A 12,254-nucleotide genomic window follows, 5' to 3' on the forward strand; every position below is an offset into this window, starting at 1 on the left:
ATAAACTTCTGTAACTGATTTTGCCTTTTCACTGATACAGATACCAATAACATAGTGTATTAGTGAAACTGATAGTAATAATAAAAAATTATTAATACAGCTCTGTGTCATGGATTTTTTAAATACACTACCACTATTGGATGTCACCTGCAAAAAATTTTCAAAATAATGATAATAATAATATAATAGCTTCATAGCTTTATTTCTTAGAAAATACAATCATCATAAACATTTTACAGCAGTGTGGTTTGACTGCTATGGAACAAGAAAGGGTACTAATTTGCTTACACTTAGGTTTAAATACATGAATAATAAAACTGTCAACATACATATATATATTTTTTATAAGCAGAAATAATTTATAAGTATTAACTGCAGTTTAAAAACTACTTTGCATTGTCATAGCAAAAATATATCCTTTGGTCAAGTAAGTACCTCTCATTTTAAGAATGTTGTTCAGTCTTTCAAAGCTGGTGAAGCAGTTAGTTATACAACATAACATAGATGATAGCAGTGCACTTGATTAGATAAAGATATCTAGGCACTGCTTCTCAAGAATATACATTACTTGAGTTATTATTTAACACAATATGCTGTAGTTGTTAAATATTGGTAAAGTGATGGAAGAACAGTTATTTCTCTGTTGCATACACTTCGGAGACTTCTGTTTCCTTGGCTGGTAAACAAGTGATCATAATAAAACATAAGCTTAATATCAGTTGCCCTATATTCACAGAAATCATCAATTACTGCAACATAAATATACACATATTCTGAATTCTGTTGAAAATAATAGTTGCTTTAACCACTGAAATGGAATTTTAAGCAATAAAATTCATTCTCTTAAAGCCCTGTTTCTGTAACTGTACATTATTCATAACAAAATTCCCAAATTTCTGTGTTGTCACTCATCCTGTTTTGGTTTTTGTACAAAATATAAAAGAGAAATCAAGACACAGATATGGAATCTGCCTTATTGTTTATGCAATGGAACAGAACATTGGCTAAAATATATAGTCATTGTTTTGGTAAGAGGGTTAGCATGTTACACAATTTGCAACATTAAGCTCTATGAAAATTTGTTGTACAAACTTTAGAAATTAAATACTTTGGGATTAAAGGAGACCACTCATTGAAAAGTGGAAGTGTTGAGTTGTTGATAGCCACAAACAAAGGAAAGGTACGTTGCTAGCTTTTAATGTTATCCCTTGAGGAACTAGTCTCTCTCTCTCTCTCTCTCTCTCTCTCTCTCTCTCTCTCTCTCTCTGTGTGTGTGTGTGTGTGTGTGTGTGTGTGTGTGTGTGTGTCTTTTATTCTAGCTTGTCAAAGAACATCAATATCTCCAAAAGCTACCGAAGGTTTCTTTCTTTTGTGTGTGTGTGTGTGTGTGTCTATGGATAACTCAATGCATCTGCTTTTCAATGAGTGGTCTCCTCCAATCCAAAAGTATTTATGTTCTACATTCTACAAGAACTTTCCTACAACATTTAAACTTCATAAATTGTCATGAATGGTCAAAAGTGAATTCTTTTTATATAAAAAAAAGAGACAAATTAGACACAAACATTAAATAAAGCCTTTACAAATACATAATGGTATCTACAGTTTATCATACAAAACAGTTCAATGAAATATAGTTCGTATTGTGTAACACGGAAAAATAGTTATTAAAAAAATTTGGACAAGTGCAGTATAGTCATGGATAGTAACTCCAGGTGATACTATCTCAAAACAGAAAAATCCTGCATGAAAGAACAATACTGTAATTCTTTGGCATGAATATATCAAAAGTTGAGGCAAGATGATGATATGAAGCTGTCAGTATCAGACAACTATAATGACATTACACAATAATTCACATAAAGTAACTGACAGTATATAAATTAGATTCCTCCATCATAAAGCAAGCAAAGGCACTAGTTCCAAGCAGTGGTTGCAAACATGAATAATCAAAGAGCACCATACAGTAGAAAGACTAAAAGCTATAAACATTTTATTTTAGTTCACAATGAAATATATTTTTAACAAAATACAGGAATGGTCACCACATATTAAAATAATATTACTCATGTAAAAAGAACTTCCATATTACTAGACACATTTGGGTACCCTCATAAAAGTAATAGCTAAACCATTTAAAATTCTTCAGCATGATGACTATCGTTCAAATAACATGTCTTGTTAAATTTGAGATAAATGATGTAAAGCACTATAGTTAAAACTGCAATTTTTCAACAGAAAAAATTCTTTTGTTGACGACAGCTGGCACCAAATGAAAATGTTTTCATGTTCAGTGACTGAAACTATTACACATTCAGTTTAGCTCTGTATCCCTACCATTTTACACTGTTAAATGTTAGATAATCCCACGACAGAAACCATAACTTTTTTAAATCAGTAATGTTTATGCCTGCAGACTATTATTCCTCCATTCCTCATCCCTGTGAGGACGAGAAAACCAGCGACTGAAAATAATCTGTTCAGTTTTTACTAAAAACCAGCAGGCAACAACATGAACATTTTGGTATCGGAAAGGAATAGAAGTTGTATTTTAACCAAGGATTCATTTGAACAGACTCACATTGCTTCCATGGTTCATCCAGTAAATATATACAGATTTTATTTCTATAATTAACTGTTTTTCCCATGATTACTATAAGATGCAAGGACATATCGTTAAGTGTAGAAGTCTGTTGTAATTTAAAAGCAGTTCTAATTGCACAATCCAGTATTGCCATGACCTCTTTCGAGTAGTGACTGCTCATAATCAGGTTTCCACAAAATGTTACTTTTAATGAATGTCTGAACAATGAGCGTACTTCTAGAATAGTTATGAAGCATATAACAGCATACACATACAACAGGAAATTTTTGGAGAGCAATGTACTGTGTTGTGCTGAAAAGATATACCACTTTCATGTTTATTCAGTCAACAAAATCATACAGTTATTCCATTGTATCGAATTCAGTTTTGCACCTGAACACGTAATAACTTGTTAATATACTGGCATGCTAGTAATTATAATCTGAATATGATTGCTGCAACAATCACAACAGTAATTCAGTGCAGTCACTGTGTAATTTTATTAATTGAAAAACTACATTTCAAAAAATAGGGGGAATTACAGTTTCTTCCACACATATTGAGTCTGAGGAGCATGGGCTCACAGTGTCTAGTGCAGATTCTGCATCTTTAACTAGTACATTTGTATGCAACTGTGTGCTTCAGGAATACTTATTCTAGAGAGACTTCATTCACCACAACTCATTAAAGGTAGGACATTTCATGGAAAGCTGGTGATGACTACTTATTAATTTGTAAAAAATTGTCTCAGTCACATTTACTTGGTGCAGCAGAAGTCTCTGCTCAACAGTTGAGGGATATGTTTCAGTATTACCTTGATGCCATAATTACTGATGCTTCAGATCTGTCTGATGATGGTCTGCTGATTGAACGTGCTCACAACAATAAGTGAACATGAGTGAGATTGTTTATACAATCAGTGTATAGCAACTGCTGCAGTTCTGAAGACATTAAGTGTAGAATTATTGACTAAACATTCACTGAAACCAGTCATGGCAAAAAGGCATTATGCTACTGTAACTGTTTAGTCACTATATTTTGTAATTTGATCACTTCCTATTAATCCAGTTTTCTTTTTATAAGATTGTGGTTATGTAAGATGATGAAAAAGGGAGCTCTAACTATTAAAAAACAGGATAAATTTAAGTTTTGTTTGTCCTCAATTTGTTTTTATAAAAATCCTCTTTCTTCAAGTCACACCCATCTGTAAGATACAGAATCTAGCATCCAGCAGCATGAACTCTCCTTACAATCTGCAAGATACAGACACTCGTGTTATTACTAGACTTCTAACAAAGAATAGCAAATCTAAGTTTTCTAGAGAGTAACCATGATCATGAAGCCAGATTTAACAGTCAATAAATTCTTTTGTGCTGTTTCAGTCTTATGAAAACACACACACACACACAGTACAATTTTAATCTGCAGCAAAGAACACATCTTTATATTACCTGACTGATATCCAGTACCCCAGTGGACGTAACAACTAGCACTAAAAATGCTCCATTTACTTTCTTATACAGTCAGGCTCCCAACAGGTAATCCAGTTGATCTTGCCTCACATGAGAGGTTTCAAAAGTAAAGAAAAGATATCTATAGGCAGCTAATGAGTAATAGGAATATCCTAACTTGAACTAAATTAAAATGGCTCATACACAAGCAAAATGATCATACATATTTTTATGATGATCTCAACATTAAAATTCCTTAAGCTTACATACTATTTTCTTTAAAACCATCAATTTTTATTCTGCATAAATTCTCTCTAATAGTTAATCTCATGGAACAGTATAAACTCAGTATGCTTGCAATGACAGTGGCTATTTTAGAATGAAATAAAGCTCTGTCTACCCAAATCTGCAATCCTTTAATCTTGACAACATTTATAATATCATCACGAAACTTGTCTCCCACATTACAGCTTTAAACATTGGAAGGCAACACCTAGAGTAAAAATTATGAGTATATTATTCACACTTCAATCACTTTGAGGCAAAAGTCTATTCCCTTGCTTTATGAAATAAGTACAGAAAAATCCTCTGCCAAAATCTCTCTAGTCTTGCTGTTGCAGGTGCCTCCCACAGTTCACAATAAGTTAAATTAATCCATGAAATTATTCATCTCCTGTTGTAATAATACTCCAAGGACTGATGGGAACAGTAATATTTACATGTAATTTCAAATCACATGTTATGGAGGTGTGATGTTCCTTCTTTCTAGTCACTGTCCGGTGGCTGTCCACCTCCACTAGTGGTTGCCTTGAGCATGCGACGTGCGTATTCACTCACATGCAACACACCCCACACAGAACTTGCGATGTGGAGGTTTCTAGCGCAGACCCTGTCACTGTTGATACTTGCCGTATGAAGCTCAGTGATCTGAAAATTATAATTACAGTTGTTAAATATATTTCCTCTCTGTTTGGCAACGATTCCATTTTATACAATTCCATGCATTTATCGTATTAAAAATACAGGGTGTCCACATGAAACTTTCTTGATTTCCTAATGCGATTTTAAAAACTTGTGATACAGGTAATAGGGTTTGCAGCATCATGTAAAGCAAATCAGAAAGTCTGTGCAGATTTATTCCAAATGATTCTTTTCATTTTGTTTCAAGTGCTAAATAATTACTAGAAATGGCTACAGATCAAGGTAGCCCATTGCATGTTGTGATATGTGGAAATGAAATCACCCATTGCTGTCCAAAGAAATTCCCGATGTGGATTTCAAAGACAGCTGCCAGATGTTAAGATGATTAAGGCTTGGTATAACAAGTTTCTAGCTAGTGGGAGTGTAAACAGACAGACATGTTGTTGTAGAAAATCCACATTTGATGAACTGCTAGAGGACATCAGAGAGACCTACCAAAGAAGCCCATCAAAGTCAATTTACCAAGCATCATGTGATCTGAGCAGCCCTCACTGAACAATTCACAAGGTAGTGCATTAATGACTTTGTTGGTACACTTACAAAGCTCAAATTGTGCAAGTATTAAATTGAAACAACTTGCAGCTTCACTCAAATATGCTACTGAAACGTTGCATCTGACTGAGCAAAACACCTACTATCTAGGAACCATTGTCTTTTGTAACAAAGTAACCTTCCACACATGTGGGATTTTTTATCAACACAACATTCACATCTAAGATCAGAAAATGTCTACAGTTTACTGGAAAGTCAGAGACAGCAAAAATGTGAATGTTTGGTGATGCTGATGAAAGACGGCATTATCAAAATATCCACGGGTATGCTGCCGGTCTATAGTGTCCAACGGGCACAATATTTCGGCGATCAAACATGTCGCCATCATCAGGTGAACTGACGGACTGAGCTCCTGTGAACGTGCCGGCACGGAGATCCGTACGCTATGGCTGCTCAGAGGGAACTGGGTTCGGTCGCAGCGGCGGCCGATTTAAATACCCTCCGCCCGCGGCGCGCTCCCTCCGCCGTCCGCGCCCAGTGCCACGGTCGCGCGGTGGAACAGATTGCGACGGCATCTGAGATGACGTCGGTGTGATGGCTCTGTCCGCCGTGGTCGTCACAACTATACGTCTGCTCGATTTACTCTTGATTAACCCGATTGCTGGTTCCCAAGCCTTGCTAAGATTATAGCCACAGTCACAGTTTATGAGGTCATCATTGGTGCGAATTTTGATGGCCTCTCTAACAACGCTGTCCCAGTATCTCGATGTCTGTACCAGAATCCTCGTGCGGTCATACTCCATGGCGTGATTTTCCGACAAACAATGTTCAGCGACCGCCGACTTGCTCGGATACATCAGTCGAGTGTGCCTCTGGTGTTCACGGCATCGATCCTCGACGGTATGCATCGTCTGACCAATATATGACTTGCCACATTGACACGGAATCTGGTACACGCTGGCCTTCCTCAAACCGAGGTCATCTTTGGCGCTCCCCACCAGTGCACGAGTTTTATTTGGAGGACAAAACACAGTTCCGACCCGGTGTTTCTTCAGAATGCGGGCAATTTTCCCCGAGAGTGCGCCTGTGTATGGAATAAATGCAGTGCCTACCTCCTCCCTCGTGACTTCATCCATCTCAACAGGTTGTGCTGCAGTGGTTGGGCGGAGAGCACGTTGAATCTGCCACTCTGAGTACCCATTTTTTCGAAATACAGTTCTCAGATGTTCCAATTCCTGGGGTAGACTCTCTGCGTCAGAGATATTGTGCCCGTTGGACACTATAGACCGGCAGCATACCCGTGGATATTTTGATTATCAAATACGCCGGGAGAAACTCAAGAATCACAAAGACGGCATTGTTCGACAATTTTTCTTCATCAAAAAACATTAATATGAAATATTTATCTGAACATGCTTGAGCAAATTGCTATCACTCAGGTGTGCTTCTTTGTCTTAGCCAAATGTGATCTTCCAGCTTGAAAGTGCACCACCAAACTGTAGTTTATATATTTGGACTTCCTGGTCCAAACATTTCCACCGTGATTGATTGGACGATAGCCCGACCAAGCAGGCACTGCAATCTCCAGGCATATCCCTGTGAATTCAATAATATTTTGAAGAATCAACCTTAGTTGTGCAAATTTTCTGGTCTTTACCAGGTTTCAGCTGAAACCTGGTAAAAACCAGAAAATTTTGGGTAACTGAGGCTGATTTTTCAAACTTTTAGTCTATCACAGTTGCTGATGGGGCTGCAATATGCTAAAAATCCTTTAGATTTCTTCCCGCAGCGTTGTTTGAAAGACTGAGTACACCTCATCTTTACATCACCTCAGTGATCTCTCCAGAGGAATTACAAATGGCATAGCCTCCATGACAGACATCCTTGTGGAAATATGGGATGAGATAGAGTATTGTCTACATGTTTGAAGCATTATGAAATGAACCCCTGTAGAAGTGTATTAATTGCTTGTACTAAACTTGTAAACTAGAAGTATAGTTTTTTTAACTACACTTGGGAATCAGGAGGCATTCACAAGGACAATACTAGAAACAATTATAAACATACAAAAATGCTGTTTGTGAGGAAAAATGTTGTTGTTTACTGGAATTTTGCCCATGGATCTAATAAAATGAAAACTGCAAGTTCATAACAGTGTTATTCACACTAAACAAGTTTTAACTTTTGCAATATTTGTACAGCTGATAGCTTTCTCTGCAACTATTGAAACTTTGTGAATGCTTACTATGAGCAGTGTAAGAGAAAGAGAAATGTCTTTTTCTTCTTTAAAAGTAGGTACCTTTCTCCTAATATGAATAAAATCCTCACTTATAATATATTAAAAAGCAGTAAATTACAAATAATTCATGTTTGTTAATTTGTAGCACCTATAATTGATTGTTTGTACACGTTACAGACATAATCTAGTGTGTCTGCTTTTGTCTGTCAATTTATAAATTAATTTATTCCACATACCTAAAGGCTCCTCTTGATTGTGTTATATACAAAACAAAATGCATGAATAAATGGGTTAATTAATGAACTTGATCATTGATGTTGAGTTTGACTGCAATTTTGCCCGATGCAACAAGGACTTAGGAGACCAGTTGAGTGGATGGTTGGCTGATTTATGGGGGTTGAAGGGACCAGACTACAAAGGCCATCGGTCCCTAAGTTGAGGGCAATAAATAATATCTTAAAAAGTGGTTATCTATTTATATTTGATTTCCAATTATCCTATTATGCATGTGAGATGCTATGATACAGAATTAGTCAAACAATATATAAACATAAATTATATAGAACATGTAACAAGGGAAGTACAGTACATTTACAAAAACACTTGCAGGGAAAATAAAAACATAAAACTAAAACAAAATAAAAGCAATGTGAAAAGAGAAGACATCATACAAGGATGAACGGCACTACATAATAAACAGAAAATAAAAATATTATGAACACAAAGACTATACTTCTCTGTTGAAAAATTCGTATAATGAATAAAAAGTTTCATCAAGTAAGGCTTTATTTTATTTTTAGTTAATCTACTCTTAGACCTAGAATGTTATTTGGCAGTGTATTAAATATTTCGGGCCAACGGCCTAGCCACAGTGGTAACACAGGTTCCTGTCAGATCACCAAAGTTGAGTGCTGTTGGGCTTAGCTAGCACTTGGGTGGGTCACCGTCCAGTCTGCCGAGCACTGTCAGGAAGTGGGGTGCCCTAAACCCTTGCAAGACTAATTGAGGAGCTACTTGACTGAGAGGTAGTGGTTCCAATCATGAAAACTGACTATGGCTGGGAGAGTGGTGTGCTGACCACATGCCTCTCCATATCCACATCCAATAATGCCAATAGGCTAAGGATGACACAGTTAGTCAATACCACTGGGCCTTCTGAGGCTTGTTTGGATGGAGTTTACTTTATTAAATATTTTAATACACCTTTCTCTACTTGAGGTAAGATTTTTGTAATCACAGTGGAGAGTAGCGTTCCTTCTTGTATTCTGATCAAGGTACATTTCATTGCTTTCATGGTACATGGGACCATCAAGCTAATAATGTAATAAATGTATTGGGAAGTTGTAGCATGCATCCCAAGTTTCCTAAAAAGATTATGACAGGAGGCTTTCGGAGGAAAATTTGTGTATAATTCAGACAACCTTTTTCTGCAGAAAGAAAGTTTCCTTTAATGGAGATGAATTGATCCAGAAGATAATTCTACAGCACATAACAGAGGGAAAGTACTGAAAGTAAGTAATTTGGTACATTGTACCATTTGTATTTCTCCTTTCAGTTTTTGTGACTGGAGGCACCATGTTTATACTAATTAGTTTTGTTCACATTTACTGGCAGTGAGTTTACTTTAAATCAGGTTAGGATTTCTGAAAGTAATTTGTTAGAATCAGCCCCTAGATTATTGGACTGCTTTCTGTTGCAGTGCTATTATTGCCAGCAAACATAGTGAACTTGCATGTTTGGTATGGCAAAGGTAAATCATTTATATATATGAGAAACTGCAGCAAACAAAGGACCCCTGGGGGACTCCACAGAGTACATTGCCTCAGTCAGACTCTACCCTGTCACTCACTTTGCTGCTGTCATCCAAAGCTACCTTACACCTCCAATCTTTGAGTCAGATTCTCACTGTCCCTCTGGTACCATAGTGCCACCCTATGTAGAGAAGTATTTTGTGATCCTCACAGTTGAAGGCCTTAGAAATACCACAAAATATCCCAACTGGATTCTTTTTTTGTCACCTGTGAAAGGAAATACAGCTTCAATTGTAGACATACCTTTTTGGAAACAAAATTATCTTTCACTGATGATGTCAAAGTTTTTGAGATTCCTCAGAGTTCTGGAATACAGTATTTTCTCAAGAATTTTCATGAAGCTGCTCAAGAGAGATTGGGATGATAGCTTGTAACTGGAATATAGTCTCCTGTTTTGTGTAGAGGATTCACTATAGCAAATTTCATTCTATCTGGGAAGGCATCCTGAGTCAAAGATGTATTAAATAAGTAGGCCAAAACTTTGAATAATTGATTTGAGCAGGCCTTTAGAAGTTTATTGGAAATATTATTTATATCTGTTGATAGCCTCTGACATTCAAACATGGAAAGGTTTTTTAGAGAAAAATTTCCACCATCCAGCTCAAAAGGAAAGGAGAAGTCTACATTGGATTCGGTGGTAGCCAACTATCAGACTCAAATGAATCTGAGCATTTGAAATCACTCAATCCTCATCAAGTTCATAAGGCCAAAATAAAACATAAAAACATTAACCACATTGTAACACATAACATAAACTCTTTACTGAAAACTGGAAAGCTCAAAAATGAATTGGACAGACAAAACAGAAATGATAAATACAACAGAAGATCCATTTGAATCTCAAGGTTATAGAATTTACACTGAAAAACCAGGACAAAGAGTTATGAAACAGTGCCCACAATTTGAAACGTGATTTATAGTACATTTAAAATTATAGATTCAATATCTGATTTTAAAACTATTTCTTCACAAATCACAACTTAAACTCTGAAAACCACAAAGAAGATCTATACTATCATAAACATCCATACCCCGACCAATGAGAAAAATTTTCTAACAAGAACTATGGTAGAATTAGAAAAATCCTGGGATCTTTTGGATCAGACAATAAAAACAATGTAAAGATCACAACTGGGGAAAGGAAAAAAAGCACAGAGACATAATTGGAAAGTAGGTCTCCATATAATCAAACTGATAGAAATGGACAAAGACCCATTGAAATTTGCAGAACACGTGGTCTCATCTCTAAATCTACATATTTTAAAGGAAAACCAAGCAAATGTATGACATGGAAACATCCCCTTGTCTGGATGGATAAATTCTTTAATAAAATGTTAAAGTACTGAGAGGAACAGACACAGATTCAGATCATTACTTGGTCAAAATCATGATCAAATTCACCCCATTAAGGGGAAAAAAGACAGAGAGCAATTGTAGATAAAAGAAAGTATGACCCACATAAGTTAATAAAAAATGACAAATACCAGAAAAGCACACAAAATACAGTAGTAATAGACAATCCTGAGGAACAAATACCAATTCTAAAACAACATGCTGAAGAATTGGTCCCAGTAAATCATCATTAAAAAAAAATGCATGGTGGACTATGGAATGTGATGAAATTAATGATAAAAGACATCAATCTTGGACAAAATTTCAAACTCACAAAACAGAAGAAAATGCACATAACCTCAAAAACACCAGAAAAAAATTCTCTGAAATTATCGGAAAAACAAAGTGGCGATATCAAAAGGATCCATTGAGTTCCTTTGAAGGAAACTACTACAAAACCAATTCCAGAGAGCATTTCAAAGCTTTTGGTAAACAATTACATAATAACAACCCTCCCACACTATTGCTGAGAAATAATTTTAGTTACTGTTTTTTTGCATGGAGACACCAACTGGTGTCTTTTGCAAACGTCATAGCATTTTTTTATAAGTTTAGTACAGTCATATATACATATGTGATTACATATACATGATACAAATGTACCATTGTACCTAATAAGGCACAATATTCACAATATTAGGTGTTACATTGTACCTATTACAAATATTCAGATTTTACACAACTATATATATGTCTGCTTGTGGCTGTGTATGTGCGGATGGATATGTGTGTGTGTGCGCAAGTGTATACCTGTCCTTTTTTCCCCCTAAGGTAAGTCTTTCCGCTCCCGGGATTGGAATGACTCCTCACCCTCTCCCTTAAAACCCACACCCTGTCTCACTCCCTTCCCAACCGCTGCTTCCCTTTCATGCCCCTCGACTCTTATAACTGCCATCTGGTTTCTGTACAAATTGTAAATAGCCTTTCGCTCCCTGTATTTTACCCCCGCCACCTTCAGAATTTGAAAGAGAGTATTCCAGTCAACATTGTCAAAAGCTTTCTCTAAGTCTACAAATGTTAGAAATGTAGGTTTGCCCTTCCTTAGTCTAGCTTCTAAGATAAGTCATAGGGTCAGTATTGCTTCACGTGTTCCAACATTTCTACGGAATCCAAACTGATCTTCCCCGAGGTCGGCTTCTACTAGTTTTTCCATTCGTCTGTAAAGAATTCGCGTTAGTATTTTGCAGCTGTGACTTATTAAACTGATAGTTCAGTATTTTTCACATCTGTCAACACCTGCTTTCTTTGGGATTGGAATTATTATATTCTTCTTGAAGTCTGAGGGTATTTCGCCTGTTTCATGC

At 36.2% G+C, this 12,254-nt stretch overlaps 1 protein-coding gene across 1 annotated transcript in view; it reads right to left on the reverse strand.

Moving 5' to 3' along the window:
- Positions 1–183: 183 nt before the first annotated feature.
- LOC124799085 overlaps positions 184–12,254 on the reverse strand; it is a gene marked incomplete at its 5' end in the record, with an annotated part of 109,040 nt that continues 96,969 nt past the window's right edge. Inside the window, one exon of the mRNA XM_047262623.1 lies at positions 184–4,962. Within this exon, the coding sequence (XP_047118579.1) occupies positions 4,801–4,962 (162 nt within the window). The remainder of the gene's footprint in view (positions 4,963–12,254) is intronic.

The sequence above is a fragment of the Schistocerca piceifrons genome, chromosome 5 (assembly GCF_021461385.2).
Source record: "Schistocerca piceifrons isolate TAMUIC-IGC-003096 chromosome 5, iqSchPice1.1, whole genome shotgun sequence".
Lineage (NCBI taxonomy): Eukaryota > Metazoa > Arthropoda > Insecta > Orthoptera > Acrididae > Schistocerca > Schistocerca piceifrons.